This window comes from Rhinolophus sinicus, linkage group LG18 (genome assembly GCF_036562045.2).
Source record: "Rhinolophus sinicus isolate RSC01 linkage group LG18, ASM3656204v1, whole genome shotgun sequence".
Taxonomy (NCBI): Eukaryota; Metazoa; Chordata; class Mammalia; order Chiroptera; family Rhinolophidae; genus Rhinolophus; species Rhinolophus sinicus.
In genome coordinates this window covers 12,957,117-12,983,470 of record NC_133767.1, presented here as the reverse complement: position 1 = coordinate 12,983,470, position 26,354 = coordinate 12,957,117, and the positions used below count along the sequence as shown (strand labels likewise).

General features: G+C 51.6%; 1 protein-coding gene across 7 annotated transcripts in view; it reads right to left on the bottom strand.

Moving 5' to 3' along the window:
* The window catches only part of SRL (sarcalumenin), a 43,809-nt gene extending 19,299 nt beyond the window's left edge, over positions 1-24,510 (bottom strand). For 2 of the 7 annotated variants that reach the window (XR_012493245.1, XM_019715475.2), the window contains exon 1: positions 17,802-18,071. Coding sequence is in view for 2 of the 7 variants with exons in the window: in XM_019715475.2 (XP_019571034.2) it covers positions 17,802-17,862 (61 nt within the window). In the remaining 5 variants the exon portion in view is untranslated. Of the gene's footprint in view, positions 1-17,801; positions 18,072-19,504; positions 19,684-24,339 lie in introns of those variants that run through there. The other 5 variants (XR_012493246.1, XM_019715476.2, XM_074323174.1 and 2 more) reach the window with 4 other exon arrangements.
* Positions 24,511-26,354: the final 1,844 nt, after the last annotated feature.

Here is a 26,354-nt window from a genome sequence, read left to right as displayed (position 1 = left end):
AGCTACCATGTTTCCCCGAAAATAAGACCTAGCCAAACAATCAGCTCTAATGCGTCTTTTGGAGCAAAAATTAATATAAGACCCAGTCTTATATTACAGTAAAATAAGACCGGGTCTTATATTAATTTTTGCTCCAAACGACGCATTAGAGCCGACTGTCCACTAGGTCTTATTTTCGGGGAAACACGGTAGTCAGTCTAGTAAGCAGCAGGCTAGTTCTAGAACCCAGCTCACCACCAACCCTAAGTCCCAAGAGCTTTCCCAGCACACGGCCACTGCCCGCCAGAAATCCGAGGAGGTACAGGTGCCTGGGGACAGCGACTTCTTAGTCTGTCCTCTCCTTCCTCCCTGGATAAAGAACGCTCAAGACTTCGAGACAATTGTTTTGAACCCATAAAGTCCAGAGAACTGACAGATAACGTCACTCCGTCCCACCTCTAATTCCTGGGAGACACAGAGGAAGTGCCCACAATCCCTGACCATTGTATATTCACAGGCTTGTCATTGATGCCCAGGGGATTCCTGACTGGGGGTGAGCATGGATTTCAAACGGCAAATACCTTTGGGAGAAGTGACACATAAAGCCCTAACTCCTCGGTGTGACTCAGTTATTAAAGGGATACCCTGTGGAGCACCCCATGTTCCCGGGAACAGAAATCCTTGCAGGAGCTTGAGGTTCCAGCTCTCTGTGTGAGGCAACAGCTCCTGCATCTGGAGGGGCTGAGGTAGGCAGGAGAGGAAAGGAAGGAAGGAGAGATGCAGGCTGGATTCTGAGACAGACTGAGGCAGGTGGCTGGCTTCCCCCCACCTCCCACTCAAAGAAACAGAATCTCCCTGGGATCTGCGAGGATGACCTCTGGGAGGTCAATGATTTAACTCTGGGGCACCAGGCAGAGAGAGAACCACTGGGAGCCAAAGGAGTCTGGTCCCCAATGTCCCAACCGTGGACTCAGGTCAGGGCTGTCATGGGCTTGGCAGGTGGAGGGAACAATGAGACTAGACCCTCACCCACAACCCAGGGAAGCTGGAGGATGTCTGCTTGATTCCAAGCACGGAAATAGATCTGACACCTTCCCTAGCCTGGGCAAGGATCACATCTCAGGGCTTTCCTTTCCCACACGTCCCAGAACCAGACTGGTCTCTCTGGATGCAGCTAGAAGTCAGGAGAGCCTGGCCCTGCTCATTACTCTTACTAATCAGCAATGTGACCTTGAACTGTTCCTCACTCTGCCTACACCCAACTCCACTCACCCACACAAAATGCAGGCAACAGCACCTGCTTTGCCAACGCTTTTGGAGTATTTTAAACAGCAAGTGACGTTTAAAAGCATTCTATGAATGTCAGGTATAATAATAATTATTTCCTAGAAGAGCAAAGATACCAGGCCAAATCCCAAGTTCACTGAGTAGGCCAAATCAGAACCAGCTTTGGCCAGAAGTCGAGTTGGCTCACCTTCTTTCTACAACTTTGACCCTCTATTTCTGGGGGGGTCAGTGAGTGAGCCAAGAGAGGTCTTTCTTCCTGGGGCTCTGTCTCCCCTTCTCCCAGCCATACGTAGCTCAAACGAGGAGCTATGGGCGCTTGTGGGATAGCCCTGCTCTCTGTGTGAGGTTCCAGCTGGCCTGGGACAGGAAGAGGCCTTAGCTGTCAACACTCCTGGGCCCAGATCTCATACTGCTGAGCCCCAAGTTAACTACTATACTCACTGACTCCCAGTGTCAGTCAGTCCTGACTCACCCAGAAACTTCTGAGGCCTCAAATGGCTTCCTCTCTACCACCCAGACCCTTTCCATGCAGCCACTGAAGCGAGGTGATCCTGCCCTTCACCAGAACACAAATGCACACTCAGGGGGACATCTAAACAGACCCACTCGTCAGGGCACATCTGTGAGAATGAGTGAGGGGCCCGGGCTGGAGGCAGAGTGATGAGGGCCCTTCATGACTCTTGGAAAAGGCGACACAGCCAGAGTGTGGCCTCTTGTAGTGTCAGCGTGGCCTCAGGTCCTTATGATAAGTGAGCAGAGAGACAATATACCCTTCAGAACCAGCTCAGGCCTTGAGAATGGAGCTTTGACCGTGCCACAAAGATGGAGCCAGCATGGCTCTAGCTCCCATTCGAGCAGCGCTTTGCTTGTCCAGCTCGGCTGAAATCAGAGCTAATGTTTTCATGGCTTTGGAAGGCCTCACACACGGGCCTGCATGACCACAGGCATCCCTTCACCCCAGTTAGCAGCCCTTCCCGCACACCTGCTCAGTGGTGAGGTGTCCTTAGCAGATCTCACCTGCAACTGCCAAGAAAACCAAAGAAACTGCACATCCCCAAGTCTGCTCCGAGATGGTCAAGCCAAGGGCAGAGGTTGGGGCCGCAATAGCAAATATTCCACCCTGTGTGCTCTCGTCCATAGACCCTTCCAGAAAATCTGCTGTCCAGGCGCCAAGACGCCAGATCTTTCCACCTTCTCTCCCAGAGGCTTCCCCAAATTCATGACAGATGGGCTCCACTTCTGGGTCCTGACATTCTGACCCCAAACTTTGTCTTGTTATTCAGCTCTATAGTTATTTTTCTGGTAGAGACTTCTAGAACTGGGAGGAAATTTAACTAGCCCAACTCTTTCATTTCACAGATGAGGGGAACGAGACCGAGAGAGAGACAAGTCACCCAACAAGCTGGGGCAAAGCTGGATACACAAGGTCCCCAGGCCCCTCACCCGGGTCTTTCATGGGGGTCCAAACAGCCATGACTTCCTCATGTCCCTGACATTTCTAACCCTCTGTGCTCACATCTTGCCCTATCCCTGGGACCCAGCGTTCCTGGGACCACCCATCCGCTCCCTGAGTTGTTCCTATAAAACATGGCCTCCCCCAGGTGCCCACCGAAGGCTCTGACATCAGGCTGGTTTCCTGAACAGGGCTCTGTACAGAGATTTGGGGAAGGACCAGGATGGAGTTTCAGCTCCCAGAGGCCACCTGCCCCAGCCAGCCCTGTGTTCGCCATTAATCTGAGGTACTCTCGGTGCCACCAGGAGAAGAATGCAGGAAGGAGCTTACTGTCTCTGTCACCAGGAGACAAAGGACAGTTGGTTCCCAAGCGCAGAGGCCACAAGAAGTCTGGGCCAGAAGAGCGCTCCAGAGTCTGGGTCACAGGAGAAAAGAAAGAAGACTATCTCCCTGCCTGCTGCTCCATGAATGAGACAAACTCTCACAGCCTCCCAGCAAATCCATCTATTACTCTGTTATCACTCCAGAGCTAGAACGCCATACGTAAAGTCATCTAGAACACCCAGGTCACTCTGTGGTACAATGTTCTAGAAACCTCATGTCACCTGGGAGCAGACTCGCTCTCAGTTTGTATCCCTAAGTGGCCTAGAACCCTGAACCTCAGATACATGGGCCACCATTTCCCGGGTAAGTGGCAGACTCCGTCTTTCCCAGAGGCCAGACCACTAAGCCCTCCCACAGGTTCCCTCTCGGCACATCCCCACCCGGGGAGAATCATTACAGGCAATTAAACCCAAGAGCAGCTTCCTTCTCGGGGGTTTAGTGGCACCTAGAGCCTGAGTTCTGTCTCGTCTCTTCAATACTAAAACCAGACAAGGCGATTCCTTTTCCTTGGCAGCCTGGTGGCCACGCAGAAAGCCAGGGCAGGCATCTAGTCCGTGGTTCCCATGGGGTTCCCCTGGGGAAAGGGGAAAGCCAAGGGCAGAGCAGAGGGTGGGGCCAGAGCAGGTGTACATTCTGCACTTACTGTCCCCAGGGTGACCCGGTCAGTGCTGAGGGCCCTACTCTGAGGGTCTAGCAGGCCAAATGCCCAAAGGGCCTCCAAACCCCAACTGGACAAGAGCCCCAAGTCCCTGCACCAAAGCCTGAGCCTGGCCATGTATTAGTGTCCTGGAACTGCTACAACAAAGCACCACAAACTGGGTGGCTTAGAACAACAGAAATGTTTTCTCTCAGTTCTGAAGGCCACAGGTCCAAAATCAAGGTGTCAGCAGGGCCGAGTTCCCCCAAAAGGCTGTAGGGGAGGCTCCTGCCTGCTTCTCCCAGCCCCGGTAGCTCCCAGCAATCCTTGGCTTGTCGATGCACATGTCCAATCTCTGTTCATCACGCATGGCCTTCTCTCTGTGCCTCTGTTCAGTGATTCCTCCTTTTCTTATAAGGGCATTAGCAGATTAACTCATTACTTCTGTGATGACTCTATTCCCAATAAGGTCGCATTCGGAGGCACTAGGGGTTAGGACTTCAGCATTTCTTTTGGGGGGACATAACCCAGCCCAGAATAACTCTTCCAGGGACGCACACCACCCCCTGCGTGGAACGCCCTCGGGCTTCTCTGTACGTCCAGCCTCACCTGTTCCCTCTCACCCTCCATAACGCCTTCCAGTTCTCACCCCTCCAGGCCACATGGGTCCCCTCACTGACTCCCACTGACTCAGTGTCCATAACTATCCACACTGAGCAAAGTGACACAGCCCCTGCTCTGTGTGGCTGTGACCTTCGGGGCATGTGCGTGTATCCTAACTTCCCTTCTAGGTCGTCATCTCCTCCAGGACAGGAGGTTGGCCTAATGCCTCTTTATGTCCCCACAGGGCCTAGAAAAGCGTGAGCATCAAGACTCACACAGCAGGGGCACAGGGGTGGCTCAGTTGGTTAGAGTGTGAGCTCTGGGCAACAGGGTTGCCGGTTCGATTCCCACATGGGCCAGTGGGCTGTGCCCTCCACAACTAGAATGAAGACAATGAGCTGTTGCTGAGCTGCCACTGAGCTCCCAGGTGGCTGGATAGCTCAGTTGGTTGGAGCGCGTGCTCTCAACCACAGGGTTGCTGGTTCAACTCCCGCAAGGGATGGTGGGCTGCGCCCCCTGCAACTAAGATTGAACGTCAACTGGACTTGGAGCTGAGCTGCACCCTCCACAACTAAGATCGAAAGGACAACAATTTGACTTGGAGCTGATGGGTCGTGGGAAAAACACACTGTTCCCCAATAAAGTCCTGTTCCCCTTCCCCAATAAAAAGCTTAAAAAAAAAAAAAAAAAGACTCACCCAGCAAACACCTGCAGAATTCTGTAAGAAATCCTTTCAGTCCACGTGGCATTTCCAATCAGTTTCCTTGAGCTCCAGCCCTACTGCTGTTCTTTCCCCGACACCCTGGACCTGGATAATTCTGACGTCCACTTCAGATCTCAGGTTTGAGGCCCAATCCCTGGGGGCCTCCTGACCCCTCAGTAGTGAGGTGCCTCTGCTCTGTGTTCCCACAGCACGTCACCCCTTTCATTTAACCTGTGTGCCCACAAATGATCTGAGGCCAGGGCCTGCAGCTTGTTCCCAGTGGGATTGCGGGTACACAGTGGGGCCTGGCAGATATCCCTGCCCAGGGAAACATCTGCTGGATGACCTGAGAGCACCCGACAGTAATGAGCCTCCTGCCCTGGGTCAGCCCTTCTCAAGGCATGGCTCGAGGCCATTTGCAAAAGGATCACAGAGGAGCTTAGTGAAAAGGTCCATTCCTGGTCCTGTTCGCAGACCCTCGGCATCACACTCAGGTGGGCAAGGCCTGAGGAATCTGCCCTTTTAACAGGAGCCCACGTGCTTATCACACACTAGTATCTGAGAACCACTGTCCTTGGCCTTGACCACAGGAGTCAACATATACCCATCCCCAGAGACCTACTGGTTGCAAAAGGTGGAGCCAGCCTATTGGAGGCTATACCAAGCCAGCCGCCACCCCCGGCCCAGGCTATGATCCACCTCCAAAGCCATGGGTGGCCAAAAGGGGCTGGTGCTCATCAGTTCTAGGGGTGTCGTGGGTCTGGTGTCTAGCTGGCCTTACTACCCTGAAAGGGTGTATTCCGGAAGGAGGGTACAAAGAGGAAGGACTGGCCATGGTGGGAGGCCCTCACAGAACCTGTTCATGAGATGCAACCCTGAGGGTCAGGCAGAGCTGCCCAGTCGTACACCGTAGGGGGGACAGCTCTGGGGACCCTGCGACTCTGGGGGAGGAAGGGGCAGAGAGGACAGAGTCAGGAACCCAAGTTTACTCCCCAGCCTGCAGTGGGACCTTGAGCAAGTATTTCAGCTTTTCTGTGCCTGTTTCATCAGCAATAAAACAGAAAAGAAAAATACGCATGCTGCCCACCTCTAGGTCTGCTGTGCCTTCATTCCACTGCTATTGACGGAGTACCTACTATGTGTCAGATAATGTGAGGCTCAAATGACATGTGATGGAATTCTGAAAGCCGTAAGGTAATACAAAAATATAAGGTCTTTCTAATGTTAAGATAAAATCTCCCAAAAACATAGCTCCACATAAGAACATGTACAGTGAGGTTCCCAGCAGTACCACTCGCGTAGCCAAGGACGGACACGATGCAAGTGTCCATCAAAGGATGAGGGCATAAACAAAACCTAATCTATACGCACAATGGAATATTATCCAGCCATAAAAACAAATGAAGAACTCACGCATGCTACAATGTGGATGAACCTTGAAGACATGCTAAGTGAAAGAAGCCAGTCAAAAAAGCCACATACTGATGATTCCATTTCTATGAAACGTTCAGAATCGACAAATCTATAGAGATTAGTGGTTGCCAGGGGCTAGGGGTGGAAGGGGCGGATGGGGAGTGGGTGCTAGTAGGTACACAGTTTCTTTTTGAGATGGAAAATGTTCTAAAGTTGACTGTTGATGGTTGCATATATCTACAAATACACTAAAAATTACTGAATTGTACAATATTTAATATTCTAAATATTCTTGAATTTAAATGGGTGAATTATATGGTATATTAATTGTATCTCAATATGGCTGTTAGGAAAAAAAACCCATAAAGTGTCTTTGATTCTTTTCTTTCTCCAAAACCTTCTCTTCCAGGCCTTCCCTGACCACCCTGCTGATGCTGTCTTCCAACCAGCCTTCCCCACCTCCCTTCCCCAGTCTCTTTTTCTCTATTGCACCCATAAACATCTAGTAAACTATACAACTTGTTTGGTTTCCTGTTTGTCACGGATTTTGTATTCCAGCATCTAGAACAACTACGGGATGGATGGATGGACAATGGTAGCACAATATAAGGCCTTCCCTCAACTCAGTGGCAAAGAGTTCCAGGAGAGAAGAAATTCAGGACTGGAATTCAGAACCGGAAAAATACCCACGGGCCAAGTGACTTAATCTGCCCAGGCCTATTTCTTTGTCCTCAAAGGATTAGAAGTAGCTGCCTCGCGCGCTCAGGTTGCAGCGATAACCCTGACCTGGGCTCCTGCATTGAAGATCCTACCCTTCAAGACATCAGCATCTAATTGCAGGGCAGGCAGGCAGCATGAAGACAGCACTGCCTCCTGGCAGCAGGCTCCGCCCTCTGGAGGGATGGGGACCCAGAGCTCATCACATATAGGAGTTCCCGGGTGGCGGGGCATTTGGGGTCGGAGCCAAGCCAAGTGTGTACAGAGAGCAGTGGCCGTGATCAGGGGGACACACCGGACAGAGGAGAGCAGCACACCAGGCTATGGAGTACAGACTGGGTTCACTGGTGAGCGTTTCTGGGAAGGCGAGCAGACCCTGAACACTTGTGCCCTCCTCCCTGCTCTCTAGAACTGGGATGAACCACAAAGAGCCGCAAGCACCAGCTTCCACAGCTGCCCCAACACCTAGACTCCAGGTTGGGGACCCCCAATGACTCCATGAAGCGCCCCACATACCCGCCCATCTAGTGCGGGCCCCTGCTGCTGGGGCGGGAGCAGAAAGGCAGCAGTGCCAAGATGCGAAACTCCAGGACCAGAGAAAGGTCCGCTCGGAGGCTTCCAAGTGGCTTCCGCAGGGACGCCTCCTGTCCTGCTGACCCCCCAGCCCACCCCGCGCTGTGCGCTGTGCCCGTGGCAGGAGACTGTGAAGGGCTGGGTGTGGAGGTACACAGGGGAGAGCTGCACCTAAGGTCGCACAGCACAGCAGGCCTGAGTTTCCGGGTTCTCAGCCGGCTGCTCTCTCCATCACAAACCCGCTGGGAACCAGACCACCCTGCCCTCAGGACGTGCCAATTCCAACTCAATCTGCACCTGAGCACACCCAACAGGGAGCTGGAAAATTCTCCCCACTGTCCTCCCCAGCATCAGCACTCGGCTAGGCGGCTGCTCCCGTAATTCCCGGGCCCTGGCCAGCTGTCCATCCATTCATTCAACACACTTGCTCTGGGTGTGTCAGCAGAGCTTCAAATTAGCTGCTGGGGCAATCGCATGGATGATCGGGCCAGAGAGAACTGAGGAAACAGGTACTATCTGTGCCTGGTAGAAGACTACCACCCAGGAGAGAGACAAGAACTATCCATTCAGAGCTCAATAGTCTGGGTCCAAGGCTAAGGAACGGTTGTGGCTGAAGAGTGTGCCCCAAAATTCATGTCCTCCCAGAAGCTCAGAATGTGACCTTATTTGGAAATAGGGTCTGTGCAGACATAATTAGTTAAGATGAGGTCATACTGGATTAGGGTGGACCCTAAGGCCAATCATTGGTGTCCTTATCAGAAGAGAAAAGGACGCACAGAGACACACAGAGGCCACACAAAGAGGCCACGTGAGGACAGAGATTGGAGAGCTGCATCTACAAGCCGAGGAGCTCCCAAGACTGCCAGGATCTTCCAGAAGCTGGAAGAGCCAGGACGTCTCCTCCACTGGAGCCTTCAGAGGGAACACGACCCTTCCAACACCTTGAATTCAGACTTCCAGCCTCCAGACTGACAGAATGAATTTCTGCTGTTTCAGTCACCCACGTTGGCGGCCCCAAGAAAACAGTATAGGAACTAACACCTAAGCCTGGCCCTATGCAATCTTCCCGACACCTCCCCCACTATGTGGGTGGTGTTTTCACCAGCCTGAGGCCCCATCCTGCCCCACCTGCTCCCCATTTCTCTGAGCTCTCAGGCTGCTTATTTTTAGCCCCTGATTACACCTGCCTTATATGGTTCCCTACTCATATCATGAGTGGGGACTGTCTCCCCTCCTAGTTTGTAAGCTCGTTGAGGACAGAGAATCCCGAGGATTTAACCGTCCTGAGAAGGGGCAGCTGTGTTGATGAATTCCCCCAGTTGTTCGTGTTTCATGATATTTGAGGAAACCAGTGGCAGATGTCAAGCCTCAGGAATACTGACAGCAGTGATAGCCTATAATTACTGTCAGAGTCCTTTTAACCTTAAAAAGTATCTGATATCAAAAAACATTTTAAGCATCCCATAGCCGTTTGCTTATTTTAGTCACAGAACCCCATGCTGTAAATAGGGCAAAGTATTATTATCCCAATTTATGGGTGAAAAAACAGGTGCGAAGATGGTAAGGGGCTTGGTGGCAAATGTGTCCTCAAGCCCGGTGTGCCCACCTCAACCCACTCCTGGTTGGCTGCTCTTCTGTGTGGGCAGCCTTGGGTGAGGGGGTCTGAGTGGCGATGCCTCCAGCATATGCACCAATTCAGAAAGGAAACTGAGGCACAAAAAGACAGGAAAAAGAGGTAGATTCGCCACTGGACTGCTATTCCTGTCACAGCTTGTAACCAGGCTCATTCTGCTGGGCGACTGAGGCTAGGATGGGCTCCCCCAGGCCACGGGGAGCGCTGTTACCCTTCCCTAATTTTTCCAGATGCTTCTCCAGGTCCCAGGGAACAGTCCGTGTCTTGACCTCCCGGGATAAGCCAGAGAAATAAATGATCTTCTACTACCTGACACTTAGAATAAAGGGTAGGAGGAAATGCAGGAAAACAAAAAAAGTAATAACCAAAGTGGCTAGAAGACTCTCTGGTGGGTACAGGTGCCCAGGGAAGGCAGCTGTGGAATTAGATACACATCAGACATGGTTTTCAAGGCAGCGACTTTGTCAAGTATTGCCATCTAGGGAAAAGTCTATGGGCGGCAACAGAGCTGGCGGAGGTCCTAACTGAATGGCCACTTGGAGGAGGACCAGGGGCCACAGTTTTGGCAGCCACCTGCTGAGGGGAGGGAAGGGGCTCCCAAACCTTAGGGCTCTGCCCTGGCCTGGTTCTGGGCTGAGCTCCCAGTGCAACCCACTTTCTATGGGCCCAGAACTCCAGGCCAGATTTTGCCTGCACCTGTTTGAGCTCAGAATATAGTCCCTGCTCTAGAAGGATCCAAAAATATCTGAGAGGGAGGAGTAGCAGGAGGGGCTGACTGCAAGGGGCACAGGCTGAGGGCCTAGGGAGAGAGCCGCTTGGCACTCAAGGCCCTTCGCAGTGGGCCCCAAACCATCAGGGTTGTCTGATCTCCCCTGAACAGGAGCCCCACATTCTAGCCAGAGCTGGTGTCATCCACTCCCTGCCAGTGCAATGCTCTGAGCGTCCCCACTCCTGGCTCTGATTACCATTTTAGATGTTCTTCCATCTCTTCCTGCATAAATCATCTACATTGTTTAGAGCCTTCAATGAGCCAAACACGTGCTAAGGGTTGGTGACACAGCAGCAAGTAAATTAAACAAACACACAGCTCCTGTCCCCTTAGAGCTGACAGTCCAGAGATCGTCCCCTTCCACCCGGTCCAGCAGGAACCCTGCCCCTCCATGAAGCCAACATTCCAGCCTTCCCTGAACTCCAACCAGAGCTGCAAGGTGTTAGTTACATTTTTTTTTTTTCAGTGCATGTCATCTCCCCAAATAGAAGGTCAGCTCCTAGGGGCAGAGACATAGCCCGTTCCCGGCTTGCACGGTGTGGCTCGCCAGAACCTCACAAGAGGCATAGTGTGGCCTCCTGCTGGAGAGCTGGACCCTTCAGAGAGGGATACAAATCTCCTCACCTTTCCCGCCTCTCTTTCAAGTGCCCACCTTGAGTGATTAACCAGCCTCAGCCTCACTCCTCTCTCGAAGGTCTTGTAATGTCCCCCTATGTGTTGCCTCCTGCTGATCAGGTGCTGCCCCTCACCCCAACCATGAGTCCATTCTGGATCCCCGACCCAAGGTGGGCTCCCCAAGGACAGCCACATCTCCCACTTCTCCAGGACTCTGCACTGAGCCTTCCTTCTCCCCAAGGCTGACCACCCAGCCCACTCGTTCTGTGCCCTTACCCACTCTGAGTTGACACAGGACTAGGAGACCAAGTATTCTCGAGGTTCGAAAGGACAAGGGCACCTGGACGGGGCATCCACCCGCGAGTCAAAGGAGAAAGCCTCCTGTCATCCCTTAAGGCCGTGCAATGAGCTGGAAAGCCTACGCGGCTGGGTCAACATCCGCCTGAAATCCTTCTGGGCCCCAGGATTTGGAGCTAGATGGAGCCACTGCGACTGTTTTCCTCTGATCCCAACGGCATGATCCCAGGAAAAAAGGCTCCTGGGATGGCACCAGGCAGGAGCTCCCACCAGTACCATAGTCTCATGGTCTTCAGAATCAGGAATCTGGGCACACCCACCACCTGGGCAGCGAGTGACAGCCTGCCCTCCAAAACCAGCTAGAGAAGAGCTGGAGGCTGTGCGGGAGGAGGCTGCTTTAGGCCCCAGATGAGGGTGTGAATGGCTGACCTAATCGCTTGCCCGCTTTAAGAGGCAGGAGTCAATTCCGCCACCCAAGCCCCCACCGTGAGGCTGAGCAGCTCAGGAAAGGCTGCTCCACAGTCCTCTGAGAGGGAGGAAGAGGAAGTGAAAAGCACAGGCATGTCCCTTGGGCGAAGGGGTGTCTAGGACCCTGACTGAGCAAAAAAACCACCTTTGGGGCTAGTGAGGTATGAGGCTGAAACCAATAATGGCAACACAGAGCAGGAGAATGTTTTCCGAAACTCGGCTAAATCTGACCCATCCCATTTGCTAAATTATGCTGCCCCCTTCGCTTCCTGATGAGGACACCAAGGCTAGGAGTGCCAGAACGATTTGGGGCCTCCAGAGGACTGGGCAAGTCCTGTCTGGCAGGCCTGCAGCTGTGCCCGCCATGGCTCCAGTTCATTCATTCACTCACTCACTCCGTGCCTTCAAGACCAGGGAGAGAAAGCCCCACTCCATAGCTCCGCCCCTCTGTGGTGGGAACCAGCAGACTGCTTATGGCCTCAATACCGTAACTAGGGACTTTGGGTAAGACCTTGCCCACCAAAGCAATGGGAAATTCACATTAGAGATGCATTCCTTTAGCTAAAATCTTCTGACTCCCTTAAAACAAAAAGTAATTTGGCAAAGTGACAGTCTATGTGTTGAGCCAGTGGCCTTCATTAGAATGAGTTTCAGGGCCTTTGCTGATGCAGTGTCTTCGGATGGGGGACAGAGCAGGGCCAGTGTGGGAAGAGGGAAGGGAGCCACCAAGAGGGAGAAAACCCAACAGGACTGATACAGGCGTCTAAAGACAGACTTCCAACTCTCAAGTCTGAGGGCCCCTGTTGGACCCCCAAAGCAGGCAGTGAGAGAGAATACAAGCCGGCCCATCGGCTAGACTCACCCCTCTCACTCAGCAGCCTCATCCCAAATGAGCTCCACCCATGGGCCATGGTGGGGGAGGAGGGTGGGGGATGGGGGGAAAGGGGGTCCTCACAGCCAAGAAAACACCTAGGAGGGAAGCTCAGCCTGGGCCGTCTCCACTCCACAAGGAAGAATGAGAACCGAGGTCACCTGGCCAACTCGAGCCATGTGCTTCCACGTCAGCTTCCACTGAAGTCACTAATTCTGTTTGAGTCCAAACCTAGCGCCTTTCCCACGATGGACCCAATGGACATCTGCTGAATGAATGTCTTCGATGGGGTCAGATCCTGCCCTCTACTTCTCTGCAGCTTCTGGCTTGGATGGGCGGGGGCCTCTCCAACAGCGAGCTAGATACGTTCACTGTGACTAAAATGCTGATTCACTGACTTCGACCCTGGGCCTCTGGCCTTTCAGGCTCTGCCCAGTGTTTCTCAGCCTGGTCTCCAGTGCTTTCCACCTCTCAGGGTTCTTGGGCGATTAGTCTGCTTCCTTCCCCTCGGTGGCCTTCCAGGCCCTCCTAGGCAATCCCCAGTGTAGACCAGAATCCCTACTCCCTAGGTCAACAAGGGGGCTGGCACCAGAGCGACTGAGTTCACCTCGAATGGGCAGTGTCCCTCTGAGGGCTCTCCAGTGCCATGGCATTGTCCCCTCAGACCTATGTCAGACCTGGTCCACCCTCCTCAAGCGTCCGACATCCCGGTTGCTTCCTTGCCCCCTTTCCATTGGTCCACAAACACACTTTGTCTTCTCTCGTGTTAGAAACTTTCTACCTCTGCGAACCCATCACCCCCACATTTACTCTCGTCCTCCATGCCCCTAAGCTCAATGTTCAGTCTCACCTTCTGCATATGCCACCTCCATGCCCTCAGTAAGCACACAAACGCCCCTCCTAAGGTCAGTGACCTCCTGCGCGGCAAAGCCAGAGTCTCCTCTTCCTCAGCACCTCTGGCACCAAATCCTATTGGCCGCCCCTCCTAGGAGGCATCCTTTCCCATGGCTGCCAGGTCACCGTCTCTTCCTGAAGTGATTTTATCTTCTTCCTCTTCCCACTCACGAAATCGACAGCTCCCTCAGTCGTCTCACAGCCTCACCCTCACCTTTACCCAAACGAATCACATTTCTGGATCCCCGGACCTGACTGTCCTCCTCAGCTCCAGTCCCACCTTTCCATCCAGATGTTCAACTGCCACCTGAAATTCATGCCCCAAACTGAACTTTTTTACGCTGTTCTTTTCTCTTATGTTCCTGGTTTTCTTCTCCGGTGAGATCACATGACCTGCACACATCCACAAGGGCTCCTTCCCGCTCCCTCGCCCGAGCTCACACCCTCTTACTCGCATTTCTGACACGGTTGTCTGATCGGTCTCCCCTTCTTCTACTCCTCCCTACAAACTGCCAGATGGAGTCTTCTGAAGCCTTCAGTGGTTACCCACCACCCACAGGACAAAGCCCTGTCCTTAGTCCAACACTCGAGGCCCTTCCCACTTTGGCCCCATACTAGCGTTCCAGAGAGAGTCCCCATGACCCCCACTCCTCTTGCCTGCCCTTATCCCCGGCGGAACAACGTGTCCTTTCCTGGTTCTCCCCGGAGCTCCACTCTTTCCTGACTGTGCGTTTGTTCATCCTGTTCCCTTACATGGAATTCTCTTCCTTCGATCTTTTCATGTCTCAATCTACTTTCTTCAAGATCTAACTCAAACATTCCCTCATCTATAAAACAGTCCCTGATCCACTCAGTTAAAAATAACCTCCCCACTCCCTTTCATCCCACCTCACTTCACCTGTTCCTCCCTGACACCTGTGTCTGACCTGTGCGTGTACAGCCCTGAGGCAGAAGACACCGTGTCCCCTATTAGACTGTAAGCCCAGCAAGGACAAAATGCCTATCTCAATTGCCCCAGTACCACACCTAGAAAATCGCAGGTATGCAACAAATCTGGGATGGATGGATGAATGATAAGAGGTGGCAAGGTGTTGGAATGAATGGGCTTCGCACACTCCAGCAATATTTCAATGAAGGGGTTGTGCTGTGAGTGGGTTGGGATTTGGATCTGGAGCAAGAAAGGTGCCCAGGAGAGCTAAGCCCAGCATCCACAGCAGCAGACCTCAACACTTCCCACGCCCCCAGCCGCCATCCCTTCCAGGCCAGGAGGCACAGACCCCAGGCCTTGTCCTCAGCCCCAGACCAAATCAGCGGAGGAACAGCCATCTTCCTCCTGTGTCCACAGGGAGTAGGCTCCAGCCCAGCCCACCACACTTCAATGAGCACCAACTGGGGACCTCCTCCTGAGTGTACAAGTGGTCAAAAGCACTGAACGAGGAGTGAGGGGACCTGAATTCCAGTCTGGCCCTGCCATGAACTGGCTGTTTGACCTTCACTGTCATACCCAGACATGAGGCAAAACCAGCATTTCCAAAAGGCCATTTCACAGGCCACCAAGCAAGGCGCCCACGTCTGAGCGGATGCCTCTATTAGCGAATCCCACACTAGCACTGCGCAGATTTGCTGGGGGAGTGGACTAAATGCTCCCTATGGGCTCATTCAGACACATGAGCTAGGAATCGGGAGCCTGATGGGGACGCAGCTTGCAGGGGGCTAGAAAGGCTTTGGGGTCTGCTATTGCCCCAGGACTCCTCAGCGCATGACTTTCTCTCAGCAGCCCTCCCCATGGCGGACCACAGCTGCTACACAGACCTGTTTGAGAAGCATGAATGGGCCTCCTTCTAGAAATAACGAGCCTGGGGTGGGTGAGAGGGCACCTTTCCTGGTGGTCACCATGGACCCTGGTTTCTCAAGAAGGGGTGGGTTAGCCCCAGTGTGCACCAACCTCTCACCATTGGGATTTTAGGGTCAGGGCCAGAGCAGCCTTGCACATCTGCGACCAGAGCTGGGCTGGAGGATGAAGTATGCGCATACTCAGAACAGCCACCCCCATGCCTTGTCGGTCCCTAATCTCTGCATCCAGCAGGCACAGGAAGCAAAGATGTCCTGAATTCAGCCTGACCAGTGCCAACAGCTCCAACCCAAATAAACGTTTTCTCAGCCACCTCCATCCCACCCCACCCTCTGAGATGTCACAGAACCAACAGCATCCTGAGGGAAGCAGCCCGAGGCCAGCCGCTCCCCCACCCCTCACACGCCCTGGCTCTAACAGATAGAGAGTAGTTCAGGGCTGCCAGGGGCGATGGGAACTCCCAGGTGGGGTAAGACAGCCCTGGGCTGGGCGTGCCTGTCACTAACTCACTGCCTGACCTTGAACACAGCTCTTCATTCCTCTGGCTTTCGCTCCCTTACCTGGACAATGAAGAAACAAAACTCGCCTCATGGCTGCCGTCCCTAGTTCTTGAGCAGGCCTGTCCAGAGGCCAGGTCCCCCCAGTGGTTACAAAGTACTGGGGGCAAGGGGTCGGCAAGCATCTGGTGACAGGGGCCTGGTGGCTCCATCTGCGTCCTTGCGCTTGGTCCCTCACTTGAAGATGAAAAGAGGAGGCTGTGAGCCCCATCGTCCTGGCTCAGAGGGTCATGGAAGCAACACGGGGACAATCGAAGGAATAGCTGCTCTGTAGGGTCCCCCCAGGAAGCATGAATGGTGGGGGAGAGAGAACATCTGCCTGCCACCCAGCGAGGAGCAGACACGGGCATGGAAATGAGGACCCAGCGGTGGGATGGGGGGTCCAAGAGCAAAGCTGCTGGCTGTGAGCAGGGTGGCACTTACTGGGTGGCACAATTCTAGGGGGAAATCAACCAGTAGGAAGAACTGTCATTATGGGGGTGGGCAGAAGCCATCCTGATGGTTGGAACCTCCCAGTGAGTGCATGAGAGCTGTCTTCAGGAGTATACAACCTACAACTGAAGTAGTGATCAAATCCACATGGGTAAGAACCCACAGCCAGGTGTGGGCAGGGTGAGGAGGGAGGGAACCTTGCCCGCTGATGGACAACCCTTCCCTGGAAGCCAGGCCATGGCACACTGAGGAGTCCAGGAAGGAAAGAGCATTCAGAGAGAGGATCTTTGCACAAAGCACCTGCCTGCCTCCTTTCCCCAAGCAAGATCCCAAAGAGGCCTGCGGAACATTCCAGATGTCCAATTCCCTTGTTAGGAGGAAAGATAAGGATGTCCTTAAAAGGCTAAAAGTTCCTGAGCCTGTTGTGTGGAATCTGCGAGGTGGCAGCTGAGGCTGGGAGCAGAGGAGGGGCTGCACAGGGGAGAGGGTGGCAGTGTCTCTGGGGCTCAGGATCCAATTACACGGCTGTTTCCATACTTAGCCACCTGACAGCCGCTTGGAATCCTCACCACTCCAGCCACTGCAGCCCCGTGGAGCCCAAATTAACACAAGGGCAGACAAGGTCAGGGCCCAGCAGCACATGCGAAGCTGGAGCCTCCCTTGGTCTCTAACTCCCGGTAATGGCTTCTGCTGCCCCCGACACCTGCTCTCCTGGCTAGGGCTGGGACCTCAAGAAACAGAACCTCCAAGATCAGAGAGGCTGGGGCTCTGGCCCCCATGGTCCCAGTGCAGATGAAGGCTGCAGAGTCATGAAAAGACAAAGCAGAGTCCCAGATTCCTGGGGGGAGGGGTCCACAGAGCACCCCTGAAGCATCCCCAAGGGGAACCGAACCCCAGGAATCTCAGGAACAGAAAGGTGGCAAAATGGCTCTGGTATCGCCTCCACACCTATAAATAACCTCCGTGCTGTAACCAGAGCTGCCTCTTCCACACACAGTGCTGAGACGTCAAAGGAAAACCATGGCACCCAATCCCCCAGCCCCTTCTAACAAGCCCAGCCGAGCCCAGTTTGACTCCAGAACAGTCCTCTTTCCTCTTCTGAACTTTGTGTCCAATTCAGTTTCCAGTCCAATCCCCGACTCTATTTCCATCCCATCCTAAACTAACCCCCTCTGTCCCACTGCTCCCCAGAGGACCCCCAACACCGCCCAGCGGAGCCCCGTCCTCAGTCAGGCAAAGCCAGGCCCCGCCAGCTCTCCACCAGGTGGGAGGTCAACTCTACGACCTCCAGGGGCCCCTCCAGCTCCAAGATCAGCTTCTTTTGTCCAGCTAGGAAGCTCCTCTAGTCTTGACTTTTGGGGTCCTCTTCCCCAGCATCTACTGGCCAGACCTTCTTTATGGCCCCTGACTCAGGCTTTGCAGCTTCCTGCACCTCAGTTCACTGCTTCCACTTCCTCTGGTCTCCCCACGAGCCCCCTGACTGCTCTCAGATTCTCTCCACACCCAGTTCTTTCTCCTGGGCCCCCGGGGAGGAGAGAAAGGGAATGACGTGAGACCAGCCATCAGCCCCAGGAATCAGAGGCCTCATCCTCCACCGACCACCCAGCCCCCCACAGCAGGACTGGAGATTGCAGTCTGACCGGGCTGACGGGGTGGGGTCTTACCTGCTTGTCCTGGGAGCAGGAGCGACGCTACGAAGCAGCAGAGCAGGACCAGTGCCCTCATGGTGACTGCCAAGAGAGCCCAGCTGCTCCTCGCCTCTATTTATAGGGCTGGTGGTAGCGAGGGCGGGGGAGAAGGGTCACACAGTCACTAGGGCAACTGGGCAGACGTGATGGGGAAGCAGTGCCGACCCTGCGAGGCCACTCGGGGGCTCACTGTCACTGCTGTGCCAGCTGCCAGGCCCCAGAAGGCAGGGCCTCTGCTGGAGTCTTTTCCCCAGCAGCCCTGGAGTCACATGACATGGGTCACGGGGTGGGGGGATGAGGGGGGTGAGCAGCGGTTCGTCCCTTCAGTTAGGTCTGGGAATTAGGAGCGTGAGTCTAGTGCAGTACCTGCAAGAAGCTGATCCAAAGTCTGCAGCAAGTCAGTGACCTTGACATGCCTCCATTTTCTGCTCGAGGGAGTTGTAGAGTCAAGTAACGAGGATCCTATTTGAGAGCCACTGACTTGTTTCAGCCCCTCCCCAAAGGTCAGGAGGGTAAAGCCCTAATGGTTAAGGAAAACCCTCGAAGTTTTTTGAGGTCAATGGCTAGATTAAGCTTCCCAGGTCTCTGGAAGAGACAGAATGCTGACGAGGGCGGAAAGCGGGGGAGCTAGGAGACCGTCTGAAGATGTGATGTAAGTCAGAGGGTGGAGGGACAGAAACCCATTTCCAGTGGCGAGGTTCCCAAACCTTCCATTGCCTTTACAATGTACTATTTGATGCAATTTTCCAAAGAGCATGTGATGGCCCCTGAGAACCAGTTCTACCGTGTTTCCCCGAAAATCAGACCTAGCCAGACCATCAGCTCTAATGTGTCTTTTGGAGCAAAAATTAACATAAGACCCGGTCTAATAGAATACAATAGAATACAACATAACATAATATAATAATAAGATAATACAATACCAGACCTTGTATAATATAATACAATAGAATACCAGGTCTTATATTAATTTTTGCCCCAAAAGACGCATTAGAGGTGACGGTCCGGCTAGGTCTTATTTTCGGGGAAACAGGGTATGAGGCTGAGGGAAAGGAGACACTGGCTTGCCTGGCTGGGGGAGGGTGTCACTGTGCGGGTAGTAGTCGGCCACCTTGGAAAGCACCAAGGTATCGTCTGTGCGCTTTACCTCTAAAACAGCTTTATTGACCTGTAATCAACATACAGAAAATAACACACATTCAAAGTGTACAATTTGGTACATTTTCACATGTGTGTATAACCACAATCAAAATAACAAAGATTCCTCCTCCCAAATTTTCTTCCTGTCCCTTCATAGTCCCTCCCTCTACCCTCCCAGGCAACCACTGAGCGACAGTCAGTACACAGTGTGCAGTTCCTAGATTTTTATATAAATGGAATCATGCCCGTGTTGTGTTTTTTATCTGGCTTCTTTCACTCAGCATAATTATGCCGAGATTTAGTCACGTGGTAGCATATATCAGTAGTTCATTCCTTTTTATTCTGAGTAGTATTCCATTGTGTTGGATATACAGCAGGACCTCAAATAACGTTTCCTTCAATGTTGTTTCGTTATGTTGACAACATGCCGTAGGAACTTAACTTTTGTTTGTATCAATTAGCCTGTGGTGAAACTGGTTTTGTTATATGAAGCCTGACAATTAAATTCGCGAACTCATCCTAGAAAAAGTACTACATACCTCATTGCTGAATATCACCTTCGAAGTTCTCCCCTTGGGAAGCTATGCACCGATGCCAACACCTGGTCCACCCTTCAATGTTGGAACTCTTTTTCTGGAATGGCCATCAGAGCTGTCATTGTATGACCCTTGATGTCCTGAATGTCATCAAAATGTCTTCCTTTCAATATTTCCTTTATCTTTGGATAAAGAAAGAAGTCACTGGGGACCAGATCAGGTGAGTAGGGAGGATGTTCCAATACAGTGATTTGTTTACTGGCTAAAAACTCCCTCACAGACAGTGCCGTGTGAGCTGGTGCATTGTCGTGATGCAAGAGCCATGAACTGTTGGCGAAAAGTTCAGGTCGTCTAACTTTTGCACGCAGCCTTTTCAGCACTTCCAAATAGTAAACTTGGTTAACTGTTTGTCCAGTTGGTACAAATTCATAATGAATAATCCCTCTGATATCACAAAAAGGTTAGCAACACCATTGTAACAAGTTCACAAACTTAATTGTCAGACTGTGTATGTATCCAGCTTGTGTATACCTCCAGTGACAGGGGACTCACTACCAGTGAGTACCAACTCTGCTGTTTTGAATACGACGTGAGGTCTAGAACAAACCAGTGTTCCTCTCCACCTGCGACCTCACTTTCCCAAAGCCAGGAACACGTACCACAAGGATCCCATGGGTAATGGAGACCGCCTCTCCCTTGATCTCAAATAAGCAGGCCCCTAATAACTTCCAGTGCCTAGCCAGACCCACTGACATTTCCTTCTACCTACAAGGGAACAGGAGATTTTTGTCAATTCTCTTTGCAACAGAAATTTTCAGAGCATCCTTTGTGTCTTCCATAGGGCGAGAGGCAATGTGAGAGAGAAGTATCAACAAACTAATCTCTGGTACATGTGCAGTACCTGCGGCCTTCTCTGATCACTTTTCCATTTCCTCTTTAATTTGATCTTGAGGCTGTGCACGGAGACAGGTTGCGCCCAGGGGGGGACTTGTGACTTGAGCCCCCTAATTCAGGAAACTCTGCAGCTGTCACTCTTAGCTCCTTTTCAACACCAGGGGTGTGTTGGGAGAGCAGGTGTGGGAGCACATTCCTTTCTACAGTTGTGAGACTTAGGACTGGTCCTGCTCAGCAGCCCCCAATCCTACCCCCTCTCTAGGTCAGCACGTGCTCTTGTCAATCAACAGAAGAAACCCGCAACTCAGCAGAGCAGGAAAAGAGAGGGGACCAAGGCAGCGGATGGTGCTAACCCCACCCCAGCCCAGAAACTTTAGGGCATGAGAGGGCAAGCAGAATTCAAGAGTGAAAAAGACAAATGCCACAGGGACAGGAGCATCCAGGAAAGCATAGAGGGGCAGCTGGATAAAGGGACAATGGGATGGACTCAGGCGCGACAAGGTGGGGCCAGAGCCAACAAAATCCGAGACTCAGGACTTCACGGCCAGCCAGCAACAAGAGGCAGCTGGAGGATTTGCACGTGCTTTCCATACTGGTCTGAGGCCAGTTAATCAACCACTAAGGAGGCCAAGGTCACAAGAAGGGCCCCCATTCTACTAGACAGCCCTTTAAACATCTCACAGAACTGGGGCAACTACTCAGCTGCCAAAGACAACCCCAAATCATAATACAAGGGACGTTCATTTATAACCCCCTGTGCCACAAAAGCATTAAAGATGGGTCCCAAGTACTCATAAAGTACAGCAAGAAAGCAATCATTGGAAGTAACAGTAGAAGAAAACCACGCAAACGCAAGCACACAAACTGGAGGCATTCACAAGGCTGATACAAAAGCAAATGGCACTACATACGTAAGTCCCTCACATGTGTGTAACTTGATCACTTGCCAATTCAGTGTCCTTAAAATAAGAACAAACCAACTGCTCAGGAGAAGTGAAATTATTTCTGCTACTGAGACTCGACAGGAATTTCTTCTGAGACTCGTCTTAAAGAGGACATGGTATAATGTAACCATCCTTGAGAACATGGGAGCAGACATTTCCCATAAGGTTTACCTCTAAGAAAGACCCTTAAAATAGGGCAGGGAGGACACCAGGAACCAAGAATGTCCAGCCCCCTCCCAAAGAAACCACCACCAAAGACGGTCAATGGCCACATGCTTAGGACATATCTTCTCCTCCACTGCCACCTGACCACCTCACACACTGGTAGCGGAGGGGGAATTGCCACAATCTATTCCGGGAATAGTACCTACTAAAATATTCCCAGTGGCCACAAATTGGAAACAACCTAAATGTCCATCATTAGGTGAATGGCTAAACAAACTGTGGTATATTCATACAATGGAATATACTTAACAATAAAAACAAACAAACTGCTGATATAAACAAAAACAACAAATGAATCTCAGTGAGCAAAAGCCAAAGAGTATACAGAGGGTACCAAAAATATATATACACATTTTAAGAAAGGAAAACTGTAGTAAAACTGTAATACTCAATATATACCGATAACCAAAGATGAATACAAGTCATGTTTGATTTCTGCAATTACAAGAGGTGCTCAGAGTGGTTACTGTCAGCGTCCAGATACTTCTGATTATGGTGAACTAGTGCTTGAGCAACGTTGACCAAAGTGTCCACATTTTTTTGGCACCCCTAGTACATAGTTAAACAACATGGTTTTAACTGTACAGATCCACTTACACACGGATTTTTTTTCAATAAATATACTGTTGGCCCTAATACGCCATCAGCCCCCCAATATCCTGATTTCTCCTCCTTGGATTCAACCAACCACAATCAAAGACAGTATGTTCGATCCAAGATTGGGAATCCCAGGGTGTGGAGGGTCGACTTGCAGGCATTGTTCTATACCCTTTTATTTTTATTATCTTTTCTTTTTAAGATTTTTATTGGGGAAGGGAAACTGTGTGTTTTTCCCAGGACCAATCAGCGCCAAGTCGTCCTTCAATCTAGTTGTGGAGGGCGCAGCTCAGCTCCAAGTCCAGTTGCCATTTTCAGTGTTAGTTGCAGGGGGCGCAGCCCACCAACCCTTGCGGGAATTGAACCGGCAACCTTGTTGTTGAGAGTTTGTGCTTGAACCAACTGAGCCATCTGGCCATCCCTGTTCTACACCATTTTGTATAAGGGCCTTGATAATCTTCGGATTTTGGTATCCAAACCCCCATGGATACCAAGGAACAATAGTAGTTAATTTTTGGAGGAGTCAAAAGTTATACATGGGGCCGGCCCGGTGGCTCAAGAGGTTGGAGCTCTGTGCTCCTAACTCCGAAGGCTGCTGGTTCGATTCCCACATGGGCCAATGGGCTCTCAACCACAAGGTTGCTGGTTCAACTCCTGAGTCCCGCAAGGGATGGTGGGCTGTGCCCTCTGCAACTAGGACCTGTGCCCTCCAGCAACTGGACCTGGAGTTCAGCTGCACCCTCCACAACTAAGATGGAAAGGAAAACCACTTGACTTGGAAAAAAAAAAAAAAGTCCTGGAAGTACACACTGTTCCCCAATAAAGTCCTGTTCCCCTTCCCCAATAAAATCTTTAAAAAAAAGTTATACACGGATTTTGACTGCTTGAGCGATCAGCATCACTAACCCTCCATGTTGTTCAAGAATTAACTATGTACTGTGTGATTTTTTTATGAGCATCTAAAATATACAAAACGAATCCATTAAGATAACAATTAAACCCACAGTGAGATGCCACTATATACCTACCAGAATGGCTAAAAAATACATAATCTGACAATATTAAGTACTGGTGAGGATGCAGAGAATACTCAAAATTCTCACACATTGCTGGTGCAAACGGTACAGAACTACGTACACACCCTTAAGTGAGAGCATGTAACACTGGTAAGATCTGAATAAGCCTCATGGGCTGCCTCAACAGCAACTGCCTGGTTTCCGTGTTGTAATGTAGATATGCAAGATGTTCACTCGGGGAGGCTGGGTGAAGGGTACACAGGACCGCCCAGTACATTTCTAAAAGTATTTCCAAAAAATTTTTTAAGTTAAAAAAAAATACACTTAGTGGGACACCCGGTGGCTCAGGCGGTTGGAGCTCCATGCTCCTAACTCCGAAGGCTGCCGGTTCGATTCCCACATGGGCCAGTGGGCTCTTAACCACAAGGTTGCTGGTTGGACTCCCGCAATGGATGGTGGGCTCCGCGCCCTACAACTAGCAACTTGGCAACTGGACCTAGAGCTGAGCTTCGCCCTCCACAAACAAAGACTGAAAGGACAACAACTTGACTTGGAAAAAAGTCCTGGAAGTACACACTGTTCCCCAATAAAGTCCTCTTCCCCTTCCCCAATAAAATCTTCAAAAAAAGAAAGAAAAAAAAAAGCACTGAGTGACTTGGTGGGGTGTTGGCTACATGGTTGTATATTCAGTTTGTGAAAATACTCCCTCTTCTAAGTTTTATGTTATACAGAAGTACTTCAATAAAAAAGGTTTTTAAAACGCGTTTGTTGACATTGGGTTGATCACGTCTCTCCTCCCTTTCACAAAAACAGTCACGCTTCTTAGCATGACTTGGAAGTCCTGTAAGAGCCCATTCCCACATCTTCACTTCTTCCTCCTCCCAGGCCAGTGTCTACACTGCTGCAGAACACCGGGGTTGGACACACGCCACTCCACGCGTTGCCACCGACCCGGACCCGGCGGCCCTACGCCTGGCTCCCGACCCTGGACCGGTGGCGCCCCCACGGAGGTGTGGCCATAGCAACACTTCTACAGCTTCCAGGATAGGCAGGAAAAAAACTCTTTGTTCGTTGTTTCTTACTTTCTTCATCTGTACTGAAATGACAATGTTTCGGGTACTATGGGTTAAAATTAATTAAACACGTTCTTAAAATTAGTCACCTTTTCTACCGCGGCCTCCAGACCGTCCTAAGTCACGTGCGCGGCGGGCTGGACTTCCGCCTGGCAGCGGCGGCCGCACCACCTGGAGCTACACACCGCGTAGCCGGGCGGAGTGCGAGGGCGGGGGTGGCAGAACCCAAAACCGCGGAAGTGGGCGAGCGCCTCGGCGCGGGAGACACACTGGAGCCGCATGTTTAAGGCGTTTCCGCGCGAGGCATGCGTGTGCGCGCGCGGACGCCTGGCGTGGAGGCGGAGCCAAATGAGCGCGCAAGAGGGCCTGAGCCAGAGCATGCGCGCCAAGAGGGTGTGGGTGGGGCCAGCCCTGGAAGGGGCGGGGCCGAGCTGCGCCCCTGACTCCTGCCACCTGTTGGTGAGACCGCCTACGGTCTCAGGGCCTCGCCACCGCAGGTCGGGGGAGAGGGGATTTCCTTGGCCCCACCCCAAGCCCCGCCTCTGGCCTATAGGAACTGAAGGCCCGCAAGCCCCGGAAGGCGGAGCCTCTGCCTTTGCTAGGCCAGGTGTCCTGGGCCCACAGCGCTCTCTGTTGATCTTTTTAGGAACTGCATGGAGCCCGTGGGGCGCGCCTTGCACCTGCCCAAAAGGAGTCGCTAGGCTGGCCTCATCCTGAGCAGATCCTAGCTAAGCCTCTCCCCTCAGACACGTATTTAACTTATGTAAATTTAGCTAGATATAACCAAAAAGAGAGAAAATTATAATGCTAAGTGGAAGAAGCCATACTCAAAAGGCTAAATGTACGATTCCATTTATGACATTTTGGAAAAGGCAAACCTATAGGAATAGGTAAGTGGTTACCAGGAGCTGGGTGGACTGCAAAGGGACATGGGGGAACCCCAGAGATGAGAGAACTAATTCTTATCGGAGATGAGAGAACTAAGTCATATGGCAATTATGATGGCTGTACGCATTTGTCAAAACTCACAACAAAAAACTAAAAAGGGTGAATTTTACCGAATGTAAATTACACTTTTAATTTGTAAAACATGCTATAAAACAGAAAGCAGATTGGTGGTTTCCAGGGGCTGGACGGAGGGAGAAATGGGGAGACTGATTAATGAGTAAGTGGTTCGTTTTGGAGTGATAGGATTGTTTTAGAACTAGATAGAGATGATGGTTGCACACATTGTGAATGTGCTAAATGCCACTGAATTATTCCCTTTAAAATGGTTAATTTTGTTATGTGAATTTTACCTTTAAAAAGTTATAGAAGTTCTGGGGGGAAAAAATGCAGGCTCCTGACTGCCTTTCTATTCAACAAGTTCATGTCTGGAGATACTCATTGTAGGGTAAGAAGTGAATTGGCTACTTCACTCTGGACTCAGTTCCCATGTACCTGGCACAGAATGAGCCTGAGGAAAAGCAAGCCCAGAAGGGTACATTGTAAAGTGCTCTCTGGTCATGGAGGATGGATTTAAAAGAACCGCTCCCACCCCCATCCCCCCATAAGATGAATTATCCTTGTGCCATTATTATTCCCAACTTTCAGAAGAGGAAACTGAGGCTCAAATATCGAGTGGCTTGCCCAAGGTGGAACTGACCACACTGGCAGACCAACTCCAGGACCTTAGCTCTTAAACACCACACCATGAGGGAGTGCTCCCTTCTCTTCTGTAGATGAGGAGAATGAGGTTCAGAGAAGTTACACAAGCTGAAAACGTGGTAAAGCCTAGGGATCAACTCGGACATCCTGTGTCCTTTCTCTAGGACATAGGAACTTGTGGCTTAGTTGTTCATTCTCTCCTTGACCCCTCCTTCAAGGAGTTGGGAGCCACTCCTCTCACCCCCAACACCATCTCTCCTCTTTGCAGAACACCCAGAGCAATCCCAGGGAATATGAGGACCCTGATTTCTCACCGCAACACCACATACAAGTTGGGGGAGTCATCATGCTCACCCACATCCAGTCCCCTCTGGTGGGCCCAAAAGGCATCCCCTACTCTAGTCCAGGAAGCCTTCCCCAGTAACTCAGGACAGCACGTACCAGGAGACACAGAATC